We start from the raw sequence: 27,881 nt of genomic DNA, 5'->3' as shown, positions 1-27,881 counted from the left end.
CTTTTTTTAGAAACAAAAAATACCATGGGGAATATAAAATACTCGTTCAACAAAACATTTCACAAAAACAAGAACGCGAAGCTCCAAATAACCGGGGATGATGAATTGTTGAATACTATGAAAATAGGTGTGAGTCTACGTGAAAAATGTCATAAAGATGGTATTTGGGTCAACATTTTTTAAGGTATTGTTATTTATAAGGGTAACCAATTTCATAATTATCCTTCATATTTGTTTCCTTTGCTTAATAGATTTATTGATAGAAGTTATAATGACAATGTATACTGTTGTTGTTATATCGATATCACTCCGATTAATTTTTTTTTTTTTTTTTTTTTAGTTTTTTTTAAATTTTAATTTTGCAATCTATATTTGAAGCAGTACAAGTAAAAGGTTTTCAATATACAAATAGTTTATTTTGGGCATTGCACAAGCTCATGTTGTCCTGTACAGTCCATGACGTTGTTGTATGCAATCGTCTATGGAGTACAGCAACCGAATTTAAGTGTAGAACGCATGATTTCTTTTATATTTTGTCGTTGGATTGCTGTCTCATTGCTGTATACACCAATTTCAATTAATTCATTTTCGTTACTTGCCAATTTCCTTTTGTCATTTACTTTATACTATGCACATTGAGAATCAATGTTACCAATCTCTTTTGTGATGTGTTGTACAAAACAATACGAAGTGCATTTCAAGTCGATTTAAAGAAAATTTTCCTTAATTTTCCTTATTCATTAGCAAGCCCAAGAGTCATTTTAAGAGTTGTAAGACATATTTATTTTTCCATATATCACTGGTTTGTAGTATTTACATAATCTTATTTGCGAATTTTATGTAATACTACTCACAAAGAATCCTCGCACCAAAAATTGCCAGTCTTCTCCATTATGAATACAAAGGAACCGCTTTGACCTAATCTCCCGGAACCCACGATTGCAATCCTAGTTTATGGTAGGGCTCGTGTTGGTCTATTTTGATTTGTCTGTGTTTCGTTTAGTTTTGTTTTTGGACATTTTGTTTGTGTGGTGTTTTTTATGTGTCTTTTGGTTTGGTTTCGGTCTCCTTTTTTGTTTTTAGCAATTATGTTGTTATTTTTCAATCTACGACTTTAATATGACTGTTCCTTTGTATCTTATTTCTTTTGACATAGTTTTAGATTTGTAGTTTTATAAACCTTTCAGAAAAGCAGACTGAATTGTATTCCACGTCACAGTAATTATAACTTTATATTAGCAAAGTCGAAGATGATTTTATAGATTATTTATAAACAAAAATTATTAAGATACTAGTACATGTAGTATGAAAAGGGAAAAGTAATTTCTAAAAATGCTAACTGAGACATAAAGTTCAAAACTTTTTTTTGTGTTATGACAACCAAACCAAATCCTAATTACAGCAGCTATGGTAACCCGAATAAATCAGTCCCTCCTCGTAATCGACTCTCCCACTCGCGAGTGTAATGTAGCCATCGTAGCGCAGTGAAATATAACGACTGAATTATTCGGGTTACAGCTATGGTTGTGATTTATAGGTTTAGAAGTTGTCTACCTTTTAGAGAAAGATATATAGACAGAAACCGGACAAATGATTTAATTTTGAATACTAGTACTGTATCATTGTATATGCATGTTGACCTTTTTATGATTTCTTTGTGTTATTTTTTTTTTCTGTCGTATTAGCATTTACTCCACCTCGTCTTATTTTTATAGATTTATTGTTGGAGTTCGGTATTTTTGTCATGTTACTTTTTATAGTAAAAATTTGTGATACATTTCGAAATTCATATCACTTGACCATAATTATGAAAAAAGCAAGACATTATGAAATGAACCGCTGTTGACGACACACAACAAGAGTGATAGTTTATATTCAATCGGGAGCTACTGAAGTTACTCAGTTCAGTATGACCTGTTATTCAATTTTTTTTTTCTTCGTATTGTAAATTGATGCCTGTGCCGATCTGTACTTTGTCTTTGAAAGGATGATACCTTTATATCACCCAAGGTGTCTTTGAAAGGATGACACCGCACCTTTATATCACCCTAAGGTATATATTTATTTTATATTTCTAATTCCGTTTGCCTAAGAACTCTTTTACACATGTAATCATTAAAAGATCTATAATTGCATAGTTACGTGGTTTGAGTTATTACTGTATAACATTGCATATTAACGGCTATAAAACGTGAATAAACTCTTTTATAGTTGTATATTGCATTGACATGCAATAGTGTTACGCAACTGCTGTAAATTCAAACAGGAACCATTATGCTTTAAATCAAATAAAACTGTTTTACGAATACTTTTACAAACTACATTTTCGTATTTATTGACAACACCTATTCATCATGAAATATGGAAATCCAATACAGTTTAACGTTTGATTTTTGTTTTTGATTTTTTCTAGATACGTGATACATTATTTTTTGGGGGTTGTAGTGTTTGCCCCGCCTATGAAAGTAGAGGAACATAATATATTTTTGCGATCTGTAGTCCGTTATTCCGTTATTCCGTATGTCAGTTTGACAGTCAACTATTAGTTTAAAGTTTTTGCTCAAGTTAGTTTCCTATGAATTTGTTGTCACACTAACTTTATCTTTAATACACATGCAATTGATGTGAACGTTACAAATCTTATGCCAAATTTTGGGTTTGAGTCTAATTTCACGCAATATCACTACTCTTCCGGAGCACCTGAGATTACCCCAGTTTTTATTGGAATCGTGTTGCTCAGTCTTTGGTTTTCTATGTTGTTTTGTGTACTGATGTTTGTTTGTCTTTTTCTTTTTTAGCCATGGCGTTGTCAGTTTGTTTTCGACTTATGAGTTTGAATGTCCCTTTGGTATGCTTCACCTCTCTCTTTAACAAACTCGCCAAAACAAAAACAAAAAACAAGAAAGAAGAAGAAACAGCGTTCAGTTTTTTGCTGACCTTGTTAACAAAATCCCATGCAGTGAGCCTTCAGTATGGAACAAACGGTCAACCACAACTGCATGTACTTATTCAATACGACAACATGGACCAGGTTGCTCTCAGCTGTTCCACTTATACTCTCACAACAATCAAGTGTATTGATTCCCCTTCTATCAGGGCTTTATGAATTTTTAGGAGGAAATACTGTTCTTTAACTCATTTTTTCCCTGAATTTATATACATAAGAATAAGAGTTTAACCTATGCTTACATGTAATACCATTGTTCATAGAAATCGACTTGTAGAAGTATGACTGCCAATATGTTCATGGCAAATGTATAAAAGACGTTAACACTGTTGATACATATATACAATATTTGTACAAGGTAGGAAAATAGAAAAAAATAAAAAAGTGTTGCAGCTTTAGAAACGGAGAGAAAAGCGAGGCTTACAGATTTTTTTAAATTGTTATTTCGTATTTTTATTTAATTTTCTCTAAAACACCATCTTTACATGATCGATTTTATTTACAGACTGATTTCTAAACAAACTTGCAAAACTGTTTAAAACGTAATCAATTTTTTTATCACCAAAAGTATTTGAACAAAAACATTCATAACATGCGAGTCAAAGTATATTTGTTCAGCAACTGTACATTATTTTGGCATGTGACATATTGCTTTAAGAAGAACAATTTACGCTGATGAGAGTTTCCATAGTGACATTTAAATTTATCTTAATAAGTATTTAAAGTGAAATCATTTATAAAAATTAACAGAATTATTTAATTAAGACAGACGAGAAGTGAGATTGGAATACAGAATTGAATAATTGCATGTGACAAATTTAACAGCATCAACATCGTAGAAAATGGAGGACAGCATAAAAGAACATGAAATATTTTTTTCCTGTCAGGGAAATTGAAAATAGATTACTTTAATCAGATAAATACGTTATATAAACTGATATTATAGTTTTCGTATTTCAGAATCAACAATGGAACTCCCAGAAGCAAACGGTTCTAGACTTACAGTTAAATCTCCAAAGTCACCAAGGCGACGTCGAAAGAGCAAATCATCGTCACCAACGACAGCATCGGCAAAAGTTTTTAATTTAGTGGAGGAGCAGTATGAAGCACCAAGAAGCGAATTCCAGAATCCAAAGTAAGCAATTCATGATAAATACTTTTTTTTGCCATATCTTCTTTTATTCAAATGCAATATTAAAAATCATCCGCTTGAGAAAAATCTTCTTTGTTAAAAGGTTATAATTTTTATATTAATGAAGATAAATAATAAAAATGGAAAATTACATGTTTAAGTAAAATTCGCATTGAAGGATTGATGGATTGATTTTTTTTTTGCAAAACGCTCATTTTCAATTTTTTCATGACGTACGCAAACATGATTATATTTGTATCTAAAAGTCTTAGAGCATACAGAGTTGGAAGCCCAACCGCTTTGCAATAAATGATTCTATCTTCCGGAAATCATCCTTGTTTGTTACATCCGGGACTAAACAGTAAATCAGAAAGTTCACCCTCCGCCTCGTTTATCGTGTTCTGAGGCTTTTTCAACTTTGCGCAGATCTTTTGGTGAAACCAATCCGAGGACTTTTTGCACGAAACGGGGGAAGACTTTATATATATATTTATGTATATGTGACAAAAAACTTTACGGTATGATTTAGGATTCGTATTTGATTTACATGCGCGTCTCGAATATTTCCCACCCTTGCATTGCAAATCAGTTTCTCAGAAACAACAGATAATTTTTAAACTTTAATAAATAATTGAGAAAGTATACTACAAAAGTGTTCTAGATACAGTAACACAAATATATACATATACTCGAATGCTTATATTTTAAACCTAAAATGGTCCATGTTAGGGCGTCAGTTGAATGAATAAACTTTTTAGATAAAGCAATTGAACCAATAGACACATAATATATGCAACATACGAATTTGCACACTTGAGTCATTCAGGTTCCCGCTTTGCAAAGTTATTATATTTGAATATGAAAAACATGATATCCCTTGTATGCAGAATAAAATGGTTATCATGGTTTTTTTTATTATTTATTTAATAATATAATGGAAAATTCTCATGGAAAACTCAAGACACAATAAAAGAATAAGTAAAATCAATATTTGACTTTACTTAAAGTATGAGAAATTCAGTGATATTGAATGCAAAGATTGCACGGACCAGTATTGTACGGACCAGTATTGTAATTGGTGTTGAACAAGTAATGAACAGTAGTATTTTAATCAAATTCGAAACAAAAGACAAACTTGCAATCTAGATTGGAAAACTAAAAACGCATGTATACCTCAGAATCTTCATAGCCAAGAGGGACAGAACAATAGAGGCACAACTGAGGGAACTGAAACATTAGTCTATATATAATAATTAAAAGCAATGATAAGAATTATCAAAAAGTGTGTTCATAGTTAAATCAGGTAAATGAAACACCAGTACCAAAATATGAACGGTAACCAGTTATTGCTCAACGTATAATGAGTGAATGTTAAGTTAGTATGCTTAAAAAAAATGAAATATGTGTTATTTTTGTTCTTTTATTTCTGTTGGGAATTTGAGTTATCTCCCTTCTGATGAACAAATGTCATAGCAGTAAACGTTGCAGGCTTTTTTTGGTATTAAGATAGGTTTGTTTAAAGCAGAACAAAGTGGTTGGTATTACGTGTATGTTTTCTGCTTACTTAATTAAAAGTAGAAACTTACAGAAACAAATGAATTAGCAGTACAATCCAGTGAAGGTTTAGTAACGATGATTTTATAACTTTTTAAACATTGAATCCGATATATTTTCAAAGCCTATTTTTTTTTATGTTTTATTTATTCATTGATGATTAATGTCCGTGGTTTTGAAGAGTATTTATTTGACAACTGAAATAGATTTTTTTTTAAATAGAACATAGTGAAAAATAAAATAACGAAAGTTATAGTATATATATCTAGGTATCAAATGTTCTGTGTGACATTGGAAAATATGCTGCAAAGTAAGTGTAAATGGAAGTATAAGAATGTTTAGTCTTTTAATTGCCGCCATAAGACGATTTGTCAGAAAAGAAAAGTGCGATAATTTTCGAAAATGTAATCTACATATATTCATGGAAGTTGCATTACAAAATAGAAATGAAACATTGATTTATCATAAGTTAGTATTAAGCAAGTTCAAACTTTAGTTTTTACAAAAATAACCGTAAAAAATCACTAACTTAGAAAATGTGTGTATACAATCTTTCCTGCGAACTTAAGTCAATATATTTTCTAAACAAGATACATGCATTACTTTATTGCTGATTTATTTTTTTTCCTGATTTTCATTTATCAATAGAGGATAAGATTGATTCCTGGTATAGTTTTTTACACATTGTTTGAGTTTTTTCTGTTTCCTGTAAGATTTCCCCTTCTTATTCACAAAATAAGTACACATAATATCCATCTTGTTTTGCATGCAAGAAACAAACTTTCAAAGCTGGAAAAAGTCTACAATCATGCCAATACCACAGCATTGTCAACCACGTGCGCGTGGATGATAGCTAGAAATTTTCTGTAAAAAATCAGTGAGCTCAAGGTTAAGTTAGTATGCTTCAAAATATTTTTGAAACATGTTCATATTTTGATATAACTATATTGCTACTTTAGTATCATTTGAATTTATTTTATTTTTCTGCTGATTTTCATTATGTAGACCCATAAAGTATAAGAGTTATTCCTCTTCGTATGAACATTTTTCATAGCTGTCAACGGTCAGTTAGTGAAAATCATAGATAGCGTGTCATTGAAATTTGGTATTCTTTAAAATGTTTTGGACTGTTTATTTGACCTCTCATAGAGATTTACAGGACATTGCGTTGGACGTTTGAAGACATTACATGTAAACAATACAAGTTTCAATTAATGGAAATATGAATCAATATGCCTGCAATGAAATTACCAACTATCATCTGCACGTTTGGATTTGTTATCATTAATATTACATTGGTCAGAATGAACTCAAATTTAATCAAAGAGTGAAAAAAGCATTCTATATATTTCCGTGTGCACTGGGTGTACGTTCGTTGCCAAAGTTTGAAAAGCAAGAACTGTTATAAATCGTTAAAAATCAAAAGAATCTAAATAGAAATGAATTAATCCTAAATAGAAGAGCATTTATCCTAAATGGAAGTATTGTGTTTGTTTAAAATCGTCTGTTGTTGAAGAAGTGACAACCTTGATATATATTTCATTGAGGAAGTGGGGTTTTAGGCAATGGTGGCAGTAAGTATTTCCGTCTTTCCGTCCGTCTTTCCGTCTTTCCGTCTTTCCACCCGTCCTATTTTCGTTTCCACACTCTAATTTAAGTTATTCAAATTTTACAAAACTCATACACAATGCTTAGAAGCAAAATTCAGAAACAGAGTTCGAATTTGGAATTTGGGCAGTGAGTCACTTACCGTTCTAGAGTCATGCCTTTTGTAACTTGGTAAATTGCTTTTTTTATCGTTCCGCACTCTAACTTAAGTTTTTTTTATTAAAATTTTATGAAACTAATTCACAATGCTAAGAACCTCAACACACAGACAGAGTTCGAATTTGAGCAGCGAGTCACTTTCCGTTCTAGAGTTATACCCCTTATTAACTTGGAACTATACATAGCTTGAGCGAGAGCACTGGTGTCCTAAGACACATTCTTGTTTTATTTTGTTTCTTTTGGATTTTTTGAACTCATATTACTACCATGGCCTATGTAATGTAATCACAACATTTTTAGACAGGTCTCATTACAGTTTTCTGAAACATGAAATGTATTGGCTGCGATTGGTTTCAGGCAAACCCGTCATTTCGGATATAATTTCAGAAATTAGTTTAGTATTGCACATGCACTCACGAATTATTTTACCAAAACAGCATATACGTATCAAGTATCAACTGTTTTTTTTTTTTAAGCGTATTTCCTTAATTCTAACAATCACTTTTTAAAAGTTAGTATGAAATAGTTATGAATTATCAGTGATTTAAATATCAAAGTTCTTAATTCTTATGCTTCGTCCACAAAAGTTTCTATAACAAGTGAACAGTTGGTTTATTAATAGCATGAAGCAACAAGTAATAACTTATTTCGTTGATAATTCCTTTATGGTTTCAACGACGTATATAAATATTCTTGCAAATGTCTCAAATTATTGATAAGCAGTTTTACTGACATAAACACGCTTTGATATTAAAATACGATACAACTTGTTGCGTTGCGTCATTCTTCTTTGGAATCTATATAGTCATCAAGGGAGCTGCCATTTGAATTTTATGTGGGGCTAGGATGAAAAATTTTGTCCTGCATTTTTCTCAAGTTGTAATCTCTGCCCTGCCTTTTTATTTTTCACTCTATTCGGTCCTGCCTTTTTTTTATTAGTTTATTCTGACTTTTTTTACAAAAATTGTCATCCTGCCCTTTTTTTTTTTGCCAAGTTGCTCATCCTGTTTTTTTTTTTACTCAAAACTCCTGTTCTGCCTTTTTTTCAAATTTCATCCTAGCCCCCATAAAAATCAAATGGTAGCTCCTTAATGATGTCGTATTTTTTAAAGGAACTACAAATCGGATCTTTTTGTAACTTTGGTATCAATCTTTATGTGAATAAACTCATCATAGATACCAGGATTGAAATTTTGTATTTGCGCCAGACGCGCGTTTCGTGCTTTTTTGTAAATGATTGTTGGTTTTGATATTGTAACACAGTGATGACTGCTGTACCCATATTTTGACTATTTTATTTATTATGTCTGTTTTGTTCACTCATCGTTGTAAATATAACGGAATTTGATGAGACTGTCGTACAAGTGAGAGGTTTAGCGCTATAAAACCAGGTTCAATCCACCATTTTCTACATTTGAAAATGCCTGTACCAAATCAGGAATATGACAGTTGTTGTCCATTCTTTTGATGTGTTTTGTCATTTGATTTTGCCATGTGATTAGGGACTTTCCGATTGAATTTTCCTCGGAGTTCAGTATTTTTGTGATTTTACTTTTTTTTCGTCTACAAAAGACTCATTAGTGACGCTCGAATAAAAAAAACGTTAAAAGGCCAAATAAAGTATGAAGTTGAAGAGCATTTTGGACCAAAAATTCCTTTTCTGTGATTTCTTTATGTGAGCGCGTTCTATACATCATGATGCATTTCAACTTCTTGTTTACTGAAAACTTGCATGTATATTCTTACGCATAATAGCAAGACGAAAACTTTTTGCCGCATTTTTCAGGAGCTTCAAATCAGAGCTTCCTGTGCCTAGTCAGGAATATTACAGTTATTTTCCATTCGTTTGATCTGTTTGAGCTTTTGATTTTGCCATTTGATAAAGGACTTTCCGTTTTGAATTTTCCTTGGAGTTTTTTGTTATTTTACTTTTTTCTTGTATATTCTTACAAGTAATGGCAATGTATGAAATTTTCATCGCATTTTTTTATCAGCAGTACAGTACTTAGAGGTTCCTGAAGTTGTATTTCAAAGTTTAAAACTGTATGTGTGCATGCTTTATGATGTTGTGTGTTTTATCGTCCATGGCTGATCCAATTCCTTCTGTCTTCCGATTACATATAACTCGAGTATTTAAAGTGCATTTTAGTTAAGACGAGTTGATCCGATTGTGTGTAAAAATAAAATATTTACAATATTCGTACATTGTAAAAAAAAAAAATCTTTAATTGAGCTTCAGAAACAGGAAGAGTAGCTTAATTTTTTTATTCGTAATAAGTACAAATAAATTTCATATTTTTCTAAATTAAATAAAGGTCAATTTTGTTTTTCCTGAAATTTAACATTTCCTCTTTAACGTAGTATAGATGTTTACTGGCTAACCGTTGATTTTTTTTAATGAAATCGACATGTCTTAAACGCGGACCACAAAGAGATCCTAATAACGAACTGTGACGTAAGTAGTCATTCAAATCGGAAAAGAAGCAGCATACAAAAAGACGATACATGTATACGCTATGTATGTCTATTTCTTTTCGGCTTAACTATACACATGTTTTAAAGTAAAATGGTTGATTGCAGGATAAGCATAAATATCTTTTTATCAGTACAGATCAGCAGTATTTAAACAAAAAATACATTTCATTTCGGAGGGCGGGCTGCTTTAAATATTTGATAACTGACCTATAAACTTTCTTTAAATAACGTTATGCTGTTTACAAAAATAGTTATTTTCAAAAGATCAAAGCGTATAACATTAGAAAAAAAAGAGGCGGATGATACCAAAGCACATTAAAAATTCATGAATCGGATATTAGCTTTTAAAATAAGAATATAGAATAGATAACGCCTACATTTTGTTGTGATCAGCACTTGTGTAATTGAAACGACACTATTACGACATCGTGTCATTATTATTGCATTATAGATGCACTTTATACATTTAATGTCATTATCACATGCTAGATTATATCTCTTCTGTGTTGCTTCTCCCTTTTGATCTTACATTATCAACTACAAATGTACAACCAGTATTGTCATGTATGAATTCTTCTTAACTAAACCATAACAAAATCTAATCATTGATACTAAATATGTTTCTCCATACAACTACGAACAGTTATGGTTATACATCTTACAGTTTTGAATTGCACAAAGCCTTTTCATCAGTTGATCGCTACTTTGTATCTTTTGTCTTTTTGATAGTTTTGTTTTTGATTCGAACCTATCTTAAGAGTCAAGCCCTTTCCAACTTATTTATATAGTTTTTTAATATGTTTTGTGCTGTAACACCACTGTCCTAGGTTAGGGGGGGGGGGGGGTGAAGCACTCACAAACCTGTCCTAAGTCAGGAATCTGATGTTCAGTAGTTGTCGTTTGTTGATGTGGTTCATAAGTGTTTCTCGTTTCTCGTTTTTGTTTATAGATTAGACCGTTGGTTTTCCCGTTTGAATGGTTTTACACTAGTAATTTTTGGGGCCCTTTATAGCTTGTTCGGTGTGAGCCAAGGATCCGTGTTGAAGACCGTACTTTGACCTATATTGGTTTACTTTTATAAATTTTGGCTTGGATGGAGAGTTGTCTCATTGGCACTCATACCACATCTTCTTATATCTATATAGATCCCGCCACTTTTTTTGTGATCCTCTACAAAGTCAGTGCTTGTTGTTTGTTGTTGTCTGCCATACTTGTATTTTGCTTATTGTTTAAGCACACACAGATCATACCGTTCATTTTGTCGTTTGGATTGTTTCACATTTTGTCCACGGGGTCACTTACACAGTTTTATTTATGACCTATAGTTGCTTACAGCCATGTCCTTTGATCTCTGGTTGATAGTTTTCTCATTGGCAATCAAACTAAGAGGCCATCCTATATAAAAAAAAATACAAAAAAAACTTTATATGAGAAAAGAAAAATGTTTATTTTAAACAGTAAATGTCATAACTTAAGTATGTTATCTACAAATCGTTACAGGACACATGCATTTATACGATTGAAAGTTGGTATATTTTATAGACACCTGTCTTTTGTGAAGAATTTTTGTTGCTCTTCAGATCTCTTTCGGTTATTTATGTCGTTAGGTTGCTGTCTCATATGTAGATGACAAGTCGGTATCATAGTTAGTAATACGATAGTTGACCTCGAAACAGGGATATTATTGACGGTAGTATTTAGTATATACTCTCCTGCATCAACAAATGATAATAACAACAGTTTAAGCCAAATAGCATAAATCATCAAAACAATATTGATTAGGTAAAGTAAGCATGTGCCTGTCCTAAGTCAGGAGCCTGTAGTCCAGTGGTTGTCGTTGGTTCATGTCTGTCATATTTGTTTTTCGTAAATTGTTTTGTTATAAAATAGGCTGTTCTCAATTGAATCGTTTCATATCTTTCATGTCGGGGCTTTTTATAGCCGACTATGCGATATGGGTTTTTCTCATTGTTGAAGGCCACACGGTTGCCTATAATTGCTTACATCCACTTCGTCTGAATTTTGGTGGATAATTGTCTCATTGGCAATAATACTACATCTCCTTATTTTCATAATTATACTTTGTTTTACATTAAGAAAGGAAGATCACTTTCATGCATAAAGGTTATACTTACTATATTTAATGATATTGTTTGAGGATTGATAAGAATACTAATATGCAGTTACTTAACAAGCTCAAAGTGTTATAAGTACTTAACGTGCTGCAATGAAATAATTATATCCCTAAGTGTGATATCGTAGGCGCTACTTCGCAGTAGATTTTGTACAGCAACTTTTCTGTCTCTGTGTGACACGGATGCTCCGAGAAAGGAGGAATTAACAAAAAGAAGAAGAAAACAATCTAATGATTAAACACATTTCTTCGAGTTTGTTATATTTCTTTTATTTTGTGTGGTGTGAGTTTGATAAAGTGGTACAAGTTGTAATAATTAGTGAGAGTGTTTGAGTGGTGCGAGTTGTCGGGCAGTACGTCGACTGAACATGCGCGAAAGCGTATGATACACGGATCGATAACGATCTCCGAATTTGGATATTTTCTCACAAATTGGCGTTTTTCTGTGGAAAAAAGATTGTTGGTTCAAAGACAAATTTAGGAAGTACAAAACACTACATTTATACGTCTTATCACAAATATTTCCGACTTTGTATGGTTTCAGAGGAGTTGCGGCTCAATGAAATCGGTCTCTTCCTTTAGTAGTATAGAAATAGTAAGAGATGTTTGTTCTAAAGGATAACAGACGGAATGTCTGGACACAACAGAAAATAAAAATCTTTTATCATATACTTAGCATTAATATGATAGCTTTTGCATATGTGTAATGAACGGAAGTACACAAGCCATAATTTCCCACCCGGGCTGATAACCCATATCAGGGGCGTCTCGTGCAAAAAACCCATAACAGTGCCTCTCGTGCAAGTTACTTCCGGTATTTCCGGTATCGTATGTTTACTTTTCCATTGAGGCGTCAGATATTTTTTATTATGACGTCAAAATTTTACGGGAACTTTGGGATTTCCAGTAATGGCGGACAAATAGCGATAAGGTTTATTGGATCCAGTTGTAAATCTGTTTGTACAGAACCAGCTGTTATTGAAAAAAAGATGTTAACATGGCTAAATCCGATGATATAGATTTTCAAAATGATGCTAGTTTACAATTAGTACTTGCTAATAAATGCCATTGACAATTATGAATCATCTCATATAGTACAACATGTAGTAATAATGATCGTAAAACTGTAAATACTTCCTCCATGCTTCCAGCTTCCAAATTTTTAATGTTTCAAAATGCCTCTATAGGAAATGGTACCATAATATATATGGAGGTAGTGATGCTATTGTTGGACAAATATAGTGTATTTGTTGGATTCATGATTTAACTTCTTTAAAATGTTTTTGACTGTTTTAGTTATTTTATTTGATTATTTGCCTTACATAAAACAATTGTCGGAAGTATATGATAAAGAGATTAATACATGGCCTTTTCCATATCGGCCCGGGTCTCATCCCTCGACCCATATCAGCACCTCGACTACGTCTCGGGCTGATATGGGGGTCTCGGGATGATACCCGGGCCGATATGGAAAAGGCCATGTATTAATCTCTATGTATCAACAAATCTGTAAAGGCTTGATATGTATTTTCAGCATCATGGTATATTCTTGTTGCAGACATTTTCTTTCAGTTCTCACTTTATTTTATGTACGTACATGTATAAACAACGACGATTGTTCAGTAATGTTTTACTCGGAGGACCGATTGATTGGATTGTTGTTTGCTCTTTTTCGTTTTTATATCTCATTACTTACGCTATAACAAGACATTATATGATCTGATTCTCCTTCATGCAATTAAAGCACCAAATGGGAAAATGTTGAGAGATATCATCTGAACAGAAGTTTAACATTAATGAGACATGAAACCTCAAAGACTGCTGAATGTCAAGAATCAAAAAGATTAATCAGTCACAACAATAAGTAATAAAAACTTAGATACTTCGAAAAATACCATATAAATGATACTCAATTATACGTTTTCTTATGATGGATAAAATTTAGGATTTGATAAATATAGATAAATGTAAACGTTAAAGGAATATTTATTCTTAATCGCTGTTCAAGACACAAACAGAAAATATATGCTTGATATAACATATCGAATCTTGTAAGATTTCTTGATTTTGTTACGCTGACCAACCGTTTATTTTTTTTTCTTGGAAGGTCACGTTGACTGAGCAAACTTGCTGTCTTCTAATGATCGTGCAAATGACGATAAACGAAGGGCCAATTTGCCTTCAGGATGTTTATATAGCTGCTTTATCAGAAAAGGTCGACAGAAATTGTTCTATATCACTTTTCCATATGTCTCTGCGTTTACTTGAACCCCTTTTTAATTTTCAAATAATGGACTAGAATAGATATGTGAAGCAAATAGAAATAAAATTGAGAATGGAAATGGGGAATGTGTCAAAGAGACAGCAGCCCGACCATAGAGCAGACAACAGCCGAAGGCCACCAATGGGTCTTCAATGCAGCGAGAAACTCCCGCACCCGAAGGCGTCCCTCAACTGGCCCCTAAACAAATATGTATACTAGTTCAGTGATAATGGACGTCATACTAAACTCCAAATTATACACAGGAAACTAAAATGAAAAATGATACAAGACTAACAAAGGCCAGAGGCTCCAGGCTTGGGACAGGCGCAAAAATGCGGCGGGGTTAAACATGTTTTTTGAGATCTCAACCCTCCCCCTATACCTCTAGCCAATGTAGAAAAAACAAACGCAACAGTACGTACAGTAAAACTCAGAAGTCTTACTACACCTACTCCTTTTTATTTTTAAATGTACAGAGCTTATTTTATATTCTATACATATGCATCATGTTCTTGTATCTGAAGATATACACAATATTGTATTATTTAAGGAATGACTGTGATATTTTTCTGTCTATGAAGAAATAACATAAAAAATGTGGTGCACACTGAATTATTTAAAAGTGTGCACCACATTTTAAGTTATAATTTTTGAATAGACAGAAAAAATATTACAGTTATTCCTTATAATTTAATTCTAAATTACATTTTTAAGGAGTAAATCATGAAAAAACGTTGATGACACATGACAAAATTATGTCTATGAGCTGATAGACGAAAAGCTTTCAGGAAATTAGAAGACGTGTTACATCCAAAATTAAATTGTTTATGCAGTACTTTACCAAATATCTTAATATGTTCTTAAAATAATATAAGACATATTTCATATCATTGGTTGATCAGGTCAGGAATATATCATTTGTTATAATAAACATGCTGCTTAAAGTAAATGTGAAAATATACAATATCATTGTTCAGGCAACAAGACATTCTTCTGTTTTATATACTTGACAAAAAACAATTCGCTACGATCATTTATTATTTTGAACAATTACTGGAAAAATTTTATGGTCACTAACAATGAATCTTTTGTCATATTTATTAATTTTTTTTCTAATGTTTTAAGTAAAATGTCTAGAGAGCAGAACAAAAAAAAAATGGTGCTTTCATAAATTTGATATTTCAGTTGTATATTTACAGTACGTTTATAAGATAAGGAGATATGGTATGATTGCCAACTATCCACCAGAGACCGAATGACATAGATATTAGCACCTATAGGTCATCGTACGGCCTTCAACAATGAGCGAAACCCATACCGCGTAGCAAGCTATAAACTATACCGACATAAAAAAATGTAAAGCATTTCAAATAAGAAAACCAAACATTTCCCCCCCCCCCCCCCCAACCTTTAACCTGGTACAGTGGTGTAATAGCACAACATAAGAACACACTATAAAACACCAAAGACACAAAGTTACGATCTGAGAGTACTCGCAATACCTGAAAGCTTGAGTCAGTCCAAGTCTATAATATTTAGATTAAAATAATGTATCTAAGACAAAATATCAATCAGTTCACATCTAATGGAGTTGGTGTAAAGACGTCATAAACAGTCTAGGAAATATGACCTTGTTCAATGTCAATATATCATAAGTTACATGGTGTGTTAGTGACATAATACGATATATATGGGGTCAGTAAATACCATATGGGGTGGGATACGATATATATGGGGTCAGTAAATTCCATATGGGGTGAGAGCGAAACTCGAATCCCAATATGGAACTTACTGACCCCATATATATCGTATTAGGTCAATAGCACATTGTGTAACGAATTTATCTTACCGACTATCTTCACATGTGGTATTTAGACTATAGCTAGCAGCCTATCAAAGAGTGCATTTCTTTCTAATACAAACGATGCAAACGGCTAAGCGCGCACATGTTTTGATCATTTATTTCTAACATACGTTTGCAAAGTTTACATAAACTTTGACAAACTATGCACTCGCTAAAAATGCGTCTACAGTTTGTCGTTCATAGTTTGTTAGTACAAACGCTACATTTGTTTCTAACTTCAACCTGATTAAACGATGTATTTGTTTCTACGTTTGCAAAAAGTCTGTTTACCAACAACATGTGCATGCATTATTGGAAGTTCAAATAGGGTCAGTAAACACTGATTGAACGATGTATTTGTTTCTACTTTTGTAGCGTTTAGAAAACAACAACAAACGCCACACAACGTTTACAAAATTTTTGGTTAGAAAGAAATGCACTCAAAGTTTTACAAAAAATAAAAGTGTAATAGGTTATCTGAATAATCTTTTAAATGACTTTAGAAATGTGTACAGATATATATGACCAAACTTACTTTCTAAGTAACTTATAGCAACCGGGGCGACAACAATCAACATCGATACGAAAACGTCTCGTCCGGTCAAGTTGCACTTAGTCTAGCACTTATGTCTGATAACAAGTGAACTTTATAATTAAAATAATTGAACAGATTGGTAATGATTATTTATCTCTATAATGAGTATTTTACATAGTCATGAGTATCAAGCCCTCTTTGAATGTCCTGTCTGAATGGGTGGGGTATAAAACAACTTAATATACATTGTAATGTCAGAAAATGTATTTTCGTAATGACAGTATAGGTTTTTCGGTACTTTCTATATAATTATGTTATTCATGCATCAAGTAAAAACAACACACCTACACTACATGTAACATTTGTCATTCTTTGAAGGAAACAGATTGGCATCTCTCAAAACAATGAACAAAGTTTGACATCCATTTAATTCATAACTGTTTCGTTGAAAATTCGTGGGCTTGATTGTTTAATTTATTGTGCAATTACGATAAGTATCAAATTTCTGTTTTTCACAAGATATTTTCTTACGCTGACATCAGATGGATCAATCTTGTAGTTTCTGATGGATAAAACGTTCATAAGCCATCACACTAGATCCTCATTTGAAAAGAAAACTATTATCTCATGTAAAAAGCTGAGAAGTAAGTTCATCTGCCTGGATAGAGTAATGTACTAGTACATGTACAAGTTATGTACCTTGTGTACAGATCACTACAGTGTATCCTTTAAGAAACAGTGATGGTATTATTGTTTCTTTATGTATATTGACATAGCTCTGGATCTGTACCATTGCTGGTTGTCCACGAGGATAATTATATTCAGCTCAGTGGTCACTGAATCTATGATATTACTTGTGGACTGGTTTTCCATGAGAATAATTATCATTCCTCACTGACATGATTCATAATAACATACCTTTCTTTATTATTAAGAAATAAAAACAGCATTTTTTAAATTTCATGTTTCCATAGAGTTTTTCTGGATTTACCGTCATCAGGAACGCTCAAAGCCGAATAGTTGAAAGCCAATAATGAATAATAACCGAAACAGTCGAAGAGATACATTGTATATGACCAAAAAGTACCTAAAACTTTGCCTGGGGATTTGAAACCTTAGTTTCTTTATAAAAAACTAAGGTTCTAGCTTCCGCAAGCAAGGAAGACTTTAGTGTGGGTTTGGCAAGGAGGATTTCAGTGTGGGTTTGGCAAGGAAGACTTTAGTGTGGGTTTGGCAAGGAAGACTTCAGTGTGGGTTTGGCAAGGAAGACTTTAGTGTGGGTTTGGCTATTCTTTTGTCGTCACTTTTGGTTAGATAGCTCCTCAAAGAACTTATACACCCATGGGTTACAGATTATTTATTTGAGTATTATAGATGATGGTTAATCCAGAACGTACTTCAGACGTATCAAATTTATGGTGTTGTATTCATTACATAAGAATGATTTATACCATGAACTATCAGACCTTGAAATAATACTGAAAAGTAGATTCCATTTCTAAAAGACATGATACGAATTTACAATTTTTGGTCATTTTTGGGCATTGTTGTATTGGGACTCCAAAATCAATATATATATATATATATATATATATTAATACCTTTCTAAATAAGGCTTCAATTTATTTTAGTTTAGTTTTTGTGAAAGATATTTAGATATGAGACAAGGCCCTACCCCAAAAGATAGTTTTGTATATATTAGGGTACATGGACTGTTTTGTATATATTAGGGTACATGGACTGTTTTGTATATATTAGGGTACATGGACTGGTACATGGACTGTTTTGTATATATTAGGATACATGGACTGTTTTGTATATATTAGGGTACATGGACTGTTTTGTATATATTAGGGTACAGGCCTTTTTTATCTGCTTGTTTGATTCGTATCAGTTGGTACTTTGTATTTTATGTTTTATGGTTTTTTTTTGGGGTTTTTTCGTTTATTTCTAAATGTGAAGCGCTTAGATTAATTGTTATTATATAATGTGCTCTATAGATATTGTATTTATTATTATTATTATAACGACCATTCAGTTTTTTTTATGTAGATGTATAACCATTGGGGTCTACAATATTTCTTTTTAAATGTCATTTATATAAAAACCAAAGATTTATTCTGATAAACAATCTTGATGGTTTCCTGATAACCTTATAAATGAATATGAGTATATCATCCGAATTACCTCTCCAATGAATTACACGTCCAGATATTTAAACTTGTATTTTTTCAATTTATCAAAAAGGTCTGAGAGATTTCTTGTTAATATATATTGAATACTGTATATACGGTCCATACATTTCCTTTTAATCATAGTCATTACTAATGTAACAGCCATCATTCATTCGTTTGCTCTTTTATCAGGATTCAAATGTACAACATTGTATTTTATATACCATAAGGTATATTAATTTCATAAGGAATTTTATATTTCATATGGTAATGCACATTTCAAAATTAGGCATGTTCATATAACCATTTTACTGTTATATATTGTACCCCAGAGTGTAATTGTGAATCTCATAAAGGATGAGTTCGACTTGCAACTGTGTGGGATAACGTTTCTCAGTAACTTTACATTTGTACCTACCCAAGGTCAGCTATCAACGGTATCATCAAGAGATGTGCAGATAATTATTGATACTATAATGTTGGTTTGTTTTGATTTGATTGATTTCCTGCTTTGTAAATATGGTCTTTTGTATTTGACGTCAAGGATATGAATAAAAGGATCCATTTGGTATAATATGTCAATAATTGATTGATTGTTGGTTGCTTAACGTCCAGTGGCAAATATTTCATGCATGTTCAGGACGAGAACAAATTAACAATAAATACAATAGGTAGGTCCGGTAATAGAGGTCAACTGGGTTGCAGGTCGGAAAATTTTGACTGCCACTGGAAAATGAGGATATATAAGATAGGGACAGAAATTTAGCCTTGCAACAGGCCACCTACGGACCCATCAAAGAGTTTTTGCAAGGGTTCTGTTAAAACTTGCAGAGATCGTGACACTCTCTCTACACGAGGGATCGGATTTAACGTCCCCATTCTGACCCGACGTGGCTGCGTACTTGATACATCCCGCACAGCCAAACGGACACCTCACTTTGGCAAGGGTTTTACTGCCGGTCGGAAGAAGACCTGTAGAGACCATATTTTCTATTCCCAAGTCCCCCTAATATGTCAATGAGACATCAACCCAACGAAACAAAACCAACAAAGGAGTAGGTCCGGTAAGGGCCGATTTTGGCCTCAAAATTCAAGTTCATCTGATGAAAGATTTTGGACACTTTTTAAACACTTAAGTGTCTACTTCAGTCGATTCAATCAGTTTATGTGAAAGGTTTGAACCGATTTAGTCATTAAAGACGCTCAAATTCAAGCTTAAATATGTAAAATCTATCAAATATGCCATAATATGTCACTTTTCAGATGGTTTTTGTCAAAAATGAAAGTGGCCGCATCCGTGTTCATTCTCAACCTTTATATATGTTATGTATTATCATCAAATACAACTTACATTTAAATATTAAGAATGAACACAGATGCGCCCACTTTCATTTCAGACGGAAACCGTCTAAAAATTAACCAAAATGATAAAATTTCGAAGATTTCAGTTATTTAGCATGACTTCATGATGCTAGTACCCGATACATGTGCATTGTATTATCAAAAACAGCCCATATGTATGTAACAGAAGTATTCTTCTTTCCAATGAATAGTTAAAAGTTTACATTTTAACAATTTTGTAAAACTGCTATATTTTGGGGCCAAAAAGGGGTCTTACTGAACCTTCTCCTTTTATTTAGAGGTCAACGTATGAACAATAGACAAGTGGAACTTCATTTAGCTCTTTATATGTAACACATTTACTCTCATATTTGAAGACTGTTTATGTTAGATTTTGTTTGTTTGAACGCCTTATTTTTAATTATAAAAATAAAACAACACGTGGTACTGCGTAACGTCCAATTGTCTTACGGATATCAATACAAACAAAATAGATGTAGATATGATTGCCAATGAGACAATTTTTTACCTAACACCAAATTGCTAGGTTGTAAACCAATAAAAAAACCCTTGCCGTATAGTAAGCTACAAAAGGCCCCGGAATAACACAATGTGAAACAAGTCAAAAGTGGAACTCAATAGCCTTATTTAAACAACATAATACGAAAAATAATTATGACAGATACCAATGTACGACAATCACCGAACAGCAGGTTTGGGACAGGCACATAAAGAATGTGGCGGTGTAAAACATGTAGATGCCTTATATTGAACAATGGTGTAACAGCACAAAATTAGAACAAATTCAACATTTTTAGCATGATAGTAACACTAGTTAGAAGGTGAGAGAAATCGGACCGTTCCGATATTTATCAATAAACGGTATTTTATAGATGTTTATCATTACTACATGTAACCTTGTATAGTGCTTGGATGGTGTTTTCTTTATTTTCATGATTTTTTTCACATTTCTCGATCGGTGTGAGAAAAATATTTCTCATCTCTAGAGAAAACTTTGTCCTCGGCAAATGATTGGTCGAAATTTAATTATGACGTCAAATTTTCTTGGTTTCTTCTGAATTTCCTATTGGGACGTCATAGCAAATGCCTGATGACGTCAATATAAAGAACACAACTTTCTGCAAATCTTTGAAAAGGAAGGATAAACTTTGTTTGGATATCGTCTAGATAAACAGATTACACCACTATAACTCGTGTATTACGATATTTCTCTACTCTCACCAGATAGATTTTAATTATTTAAAACGCTCGGCAATTCTCGCGCTTTAAATATTAAAATTTAACTGTCTCGAGTGGAGAAATATCGTAACATACTTGGTGTAGTGTTGGAATCTATATATTTTTCATTCGGGCAAAGGGTTGTGAATTTTTTCTGCTGACTGTCTTAAAAACTGTTAAAACTAATTTTAATAACGTCATTACTCATATAATACCTAATTGACAATTTTCATTCACAATAAATATTGTAATAGATAATTCTGGAATGGAATCTTCTTGTGGTACAGGTATAATATAACTGGTCAATTTTCTGTATCATATGGATTATATATTTCGTTAGATCGCACCTAAAATACGGCAGCTGTATCAAGTCGATATATTAACAATAACTCCATCATCAAACAATAAAATGACTAGTAAATTCTATTATTCTCATCATAAATGTTTAATTTGCAGCTTCCAGCAGTCTTTGTGGCTTATCCGACTAAATTTGCCCAAGGGAAGAAACTTTGTATTGGTTTTATTGGTTATATTGATAGGTTTTGACATTTTATTTGGGCTATTCACATACTGCTCTTTCGCGTCTAGGAAGAAACAATAAATATTGATGTTTTTGTAGAAAATACGTTAAAGTTCAAAGAAACTAGGTATCATTATTGTATCAATAATACTATCTTCAACCATTCAACTTCAAATCGATCTTATAATAGGTTTTTTATAGTTTACATTGGGATTTTTACTTTATATATCTAGTTTGCCGATGTTAGAAAAATATGGAAACTCCAATTTCTATTATTGACAGGCCAACCATTAGCTTAATCGATTTCAGTGTTAAATATAAATATACTATGTGACATTGCAATTTGCAATACACATTGTGTTGTCATTTTCATTGATCTAAGTAACTGAATATTTATGAATATTAATGACTTTATAGTTAACTATTTATATTTTGTTATTTATGGAAGAAATATTCAGTTCAACATGCGAAGCGACATGATTAATAACAGAGGAAGCTCATATCACTAGCCTAAGTGTATCGGATATTTAAACAGGACATCTTAGTATATAGATATTATGAATATAACTAGAAAACGGCTTTGAAAAAAAGGAGATATGGGATATCATATAATTATCTGTAGAGACTACAGTGAATAGAGCTCCATTTACTTATGTTATCGTAGAAAAAAGTGAAATGGCGAAAGCTAAACCGAAAAACTCTTTTTATTCCAGAGTTCATGAAGCGGACGGGAATTTCTTTGAAAGTTTCACCGCTCTCGCTTGGAGACAGGAAAATAAGCGATTGAGAGCACATTCAGATGTAAGTACATATTTTTTATCATAGGTAGTTCTGCTTGTTATTTTGAGTTTTATCAGCTTTGTTTATAGACACATGTAACAAATGTAATTATACAGGTTTTTTTTTCGTGAGACGAACTTGTTCAATATACATGTATAATTAAATAAAGCTTATCTTCTTCATTTAACCTTGTCCGTGTTTGGCTAGAAATACTTTTGGTCTCTTTGGGATTATGTCAGCTCTTCAAAGTACAAGTATGTATTAAGGTTTTGGATTTTAAAATATGTTTGCCTCCTGTATCACTGATGAGACATTAATTGTCGAAATGCGCATTTTGTGCAGTAAAATTAGTACCGTTAATTTTTTTTACGAATATTTGTGCAATAGTATATGCCCGAAAGCTATAAAGTTGAGGAGGCTGACGCAAAATGTAAAAGACTATTTTTTGGTTTTGTACTTACACGGTAAACTTATAACGATAGCGGACCTATAATGTATGACAAAAAAGTAGTCGTGTTAACAACTTCTAGGTTTCAAAATTGCCTAGACGCTGTTTATTTGTACTGAAATTTAATACTTTTTTTTTTATTTGACATATAATCTGTTTGTTTGGTTGTGTTAGATGATACTAAATTAGATAATACGGAAATTGTTTGATTAAAATTTGGTAATCATTTTAAAATAAAGATTATATATCTCCCTCATGCAAAGCTCGGATTATTTGCACGGATTTGGCTATACTATTGGTCCGTCTTGGTTTTATCACCTCTTCAACGTTTGTGTTAGTTTTGGTTTTTCAAAATTTTTGGACTCAAACATCATTGCAGAGACATTTATTGTCGAAATATGCATCTGTTGCAGTAAAATAAGTATCGATTATGTCATAAGCCCATTCTTGGATGTGTTTAGTGTATCGAATAGAATAAAAAATGAGTATGTTTAGTGTTTAGGGAGCAGCCATTTAACTTCAAGAGGAGGGGGGTTATGGTTTTTTGTCTGAGTCAGAAATTTTTTTTCGCGCAACATTCTTTTTTAGTTTTTTTATCCTTTGTTATCTGCTTGACCACAATATTTTTTTTCATTAAATTGGTGATCAGAATATTTTTTTAGGAAAAAACCATAACCCCCTTGAAGTGCTAAATGGTCGTTCTCTTAAAAGAAATTCACTTGACCCAATTTCAGAATTGTTTCTTAAGGAATTACACATCTTTGATTTCGTCGTTCTATCAATAAAATAAATACTTTATACTTTAACATAGTTGTTGAGCTTATTAATGGTCATAGATGACATGCTACAACAAACATTTTGACTGTCAATAAGGCCAATTTCCGATAATCAATGTAGATTACATTTTACAAGTGAAAGAATTTTAACGGCGTTTCTAATTGCAGAAAGAGGTTATCTCTTCAGTCATATACATTGCTATTGAAGTCAATTTTAATGAAATATTGTTTTTACAAGTTGTAGTGGAATTCTGCATGATGGATCGGGCCTGAATTCAAAAGAAAATAGTCGATAACATAATTTTACATGATATTTGATTTTGATTTTAATGTAAAAAGGCCTTTTTTAATGTCTTTTGGAAAATGCTCAAACATGTTACAATTTATCAACATTGCAGTTGTTAGTTAAGAATCAATTAATTGATCAAAGGTTCAGATATATCTTATTTTTCCTGCCGAAGATCGTTGGTTCTCCACGGGCACAACGGCTTCCTCCACCGATACAAATGTAACAACTGACCTCATAGAAATAGCCAATAGTTCTGAAAGTGGCGTTAAACACCAAGAATCAACCAATCGAATATATCTTACATTGTGTTTTCAGAACTTTCAAATTCATTAAAAATTAGTCTAAGGAAATGCCTAAAACATTTTTTTCATTAAAAAAATCAACTCGTTTGAACTGAAAAAAGGAGATAAACAATGCTACCAGGTAGATATAATGTACATTTGATTGATAAATTGTTATTTGCGTTACGCCCGGTGGTAAAAATTGTATGCATGTTCAAGACGTGAACGTATTAACAATTATAGATACAATAGGTCGATATTCCAAGGTAGAAGTCGATCCGGATGGTGGGTTGGAAATTTGGACTGCCTGTGGAAAGTTAGGGTAGGTTGGATATATAGGAACAGAAATGTTGCTAAGCAACAGGCTACCTACTGAACACTCAGAGAATTGCTGCAAGGATTATCAACTGCAGAGGGTGTGACACTGTCTTTACACGAGACATCTGATTTAACGTCCCCATTCCGACCAGACGTGGCTGTGTATTTATATGTCCCAAACAACCAAATTGACGCCCTATTTCAGAAAGGGTTTTACTGACGGATCGGGGGAAGTCTAAGGATAAGAATATTTCTATACCAAATTAACCCTTAAGTCAGTTTGATTGATTTCTTTTGGATTGTACAAAAACAAATGTTAACGGACAAACCTACGTTTTCAGTTGTTTTTGAATTGACAAATCCATGTGTGATTCGTGTTTTATTGATTAATGTATTGTATTTATAATTAAGCATACTAATTCACGAAGAATATAATATTATATAATCATTAAATATTACTTAGAGAATACACTAAATCATTATATGTACCGGAACGGATTTTTATTCAGTTAATACGTAATTTTGTAATAAAGACAATTGCATGTATAATTTTACAATAAATAATTCAATGCTCATCAACTTCATTTTGCCGTAACTTTTTTTGATTCGAGCGTCACTGATGAGTCTTTTGTATACGAAAAGCGCGTCTGGCGTACAAAATTATAAGCCTACTATCGTTGATCAGGTTTTTTTTCCATAACACTGAGTGCCGTATGGTAGTATAAAGATCGGGCGATCATCTCCCAAAAAGTGTATGGACAAAAGCTCGTTCTATGATAACTGTGTTTTATGAATTTCGAACAGCGGTATACTACTGTTGCCTTTATTTAAAACCAAAAAAAAAACAAAAACAAATAGCAATATGAGAACATCTTCTAATATATTAAGCCTGTCCCTTTCTAATATACCCTCATTTCCCAGTGGCAATCCAAATTTACCCGCCTTCATCCGAGATGATATCTATTACAGGACCTTCCTATTATAGTTATTTTTAATTTGTTCTTGTACTGAACATGCATGAAATATTTGCCACTGAACATAAAGCAAACAACAATGAATCAATCCAATATGTTACAGTACGTAAACCTTTATTTATTGTTCTATAATTGAACCACAACCAGTACCATCGCTTAGAACTACTAGTATATTATAGCTCGGGGAATTTAGTTTTCGCCGTCCGTCAGTCATTTTCGGTTCCAGAGGCTAACACAAATACTTTATATCCAAATTGCAACCTAACGTAACTCAGATGTATGGTCACATTTAGTGCGGTGAAAATCCTATTGATAGGTCAAGGTCGTATTTCCTGAAAAAAATCAGTGCAATAAAGGGGTTTCCAGATTCTAAATCAAATAATACATATAGAATTGATGCTTGCTTAGATTATGTAGGTCTAAGGCCACGGTAATAATTACTAAAGAAATGACCAGAAAGTGGTTTCAAGATTTATTATATAGGATCAGACAAGGTGAAAGTAGAATCCGGAGTACCACAAGGATCAGTCTTAGGACCCAGTCTCTTTCTTATTTATATAAACGACCTACCAGAAGGCCTACACTCATCAGTGAGACTGTTTGCGGACGATACTGTTGTTTATTAGACCAGTTCCTCAGACATCGACTGCCATAAACTCCAAGAAGACCTGGACAAACTGGCAACATGGGAAAAACTTAGGAAAATGGAGTTCCATCCTGAAAAATGCAGTGTCCTCACAGTCACAAAAAAAAATATAATCAAGCGGCCATACTCTGGAGCATGAAACATCGACTAAATACATAGACCGCACCATTGCAAATTTTTTATATTGGAGAGAACACATACACAACATCACAGGAAAAGCCAATCGAAGCCTTGATTTCTTACATCAAAACCTCCACATCAGCTCAAAATCCATCAAAGAGCATGTCCATAAAATATTAGTAAGACCGCAAATAATATACGCCCCGACAGCATGGAACCCGTTCCAGTAAAACCACATAGATAACATTGAAAAAGTATAAAGACGAGCTGTACGATAAGTAACCAGCAGACATAGAAAAAGATAAAGTGTCAGCAACATGATAACCGAATTAGGATGGAAAAGCTTACAAACTAGACGAAAAGAAGCTCGACTCATCATGGATCATCATGTGTTGCAAAATAACAAATGACCTTGTAGCCATAGGCAAGAGTATATACCTACAAAAACCAACAAGAAGCTTTAGTCGAACAGGACATTATACTTACCTATTACAGACAGCCACCAAAGATTGTAGCAAATGGTCCTTCTTCGTAAACACCGTCAAGGATTGGAACAAACTGCCTCCAGATATCGCAACAGCAAAGTCTTTTGAGTGAGATATTCAAGTCTCAAGTTTTTTTTAATCATGCGCAACTTGCCAGAATATTCAGAATGTTGAATGTGGGAATAATTTGGAAGAAAAAGAAGAGGACTTACTAGGATATGTGGTCACATCTAATAAGAGGATGAAGAAGATCCTTATGTTTCTTTAACTAAGGTCAAGGTAACAGTTACTAGAAATAAATTTGTGTGCAATATTACTGTTTTAATTCATAATTTATATGGAGCGAGGAGTGGTGCTTGCTCACTTAAGGTTCTTTAAATGTATATAGGCTAGTGTCAATGACAATACTATATGCTGAAACGTTTGAAACTTAAGAGGTAAAAATAAAATTTGAACCCCGCCATACTTTAATGTGGAAGCCCAAGGAACCTCGTCTGTAGTGGTCGTATGTTATGTCTAAATGTTATCGTCTTATCGTTATTTGCAGATTAGCACTTAAGGCCGACTTTTGATTATATCTATTAAATTTATTTACAACTTTTATAGAATCGACAATGTTGAGCTGTATTTACTGTATACAAAACTGCAAAATGTTTAAAACCGAATGTTGCCCGTATTTTGGTTTATTTTTGTAGTTGTGTTGCTGTCTCATTGACATATATCCCTCATCTTCTTTTATTCAGTAATATTTTAAATTATTTAATTCAGGAATGGTGCCTGAAAATCATAAAATACATGTAATCACGATTTCAAAAACGTTGCCATCTATCCGCCATATGT

At 32.6% G+C, this 27,881-nt stretch overlaps 1 protein-coding gene across 2 annotated transcripts in view; it reads left to right on the top strand.

Annotated features, from left to right (window-relative positions):
• The window catches only part of LOC127709900 (BAI1-associated protein 3-like), a 131,066-nt gene that overhangs the window by 28,782 nt on the left and 74,403 nt on the right, over nt 1-27,881 (top strand). For both annotated transcript variants that reach the window (XM_052215586.1, XM_052215585.1), the window contains exons 2-3: nt 3,908-4,082; nt 22,638-22,725. In XM_052215586.1, the coding sequence (XP_052071546.1) occupies nt 3,916-4,082; nt 22,638-22,725 (255 nt within the window). In that variant the 5' untranslated portion in view covers nt 3,908-3,915. The remainder of the gene's footprint in view (nt 1-3,907; nt 4,083-22,637; nt 22,726-27,881) is intronic.

This window comes from Mytilus californianus, unplaced genomic scaffold (assembly GCF_021869535.1).
Source record: "Mytilus californianus isolate M0D057914Y unplaced genomic scaffold, xbMytCali1.0.p SCAF_7, whole genome shotgun sequence".
Lineage (NCBI taxonomy): Eukaryota > Metazoa > Mollusca > Bivalvia > Mytilida > Mytilidae > Mytilus > Mytilus californianus.
Note: the sequence above shows the minus strand (reverse complement) of the source record. Positions and strands in the feature narration are given on the sequence as shown.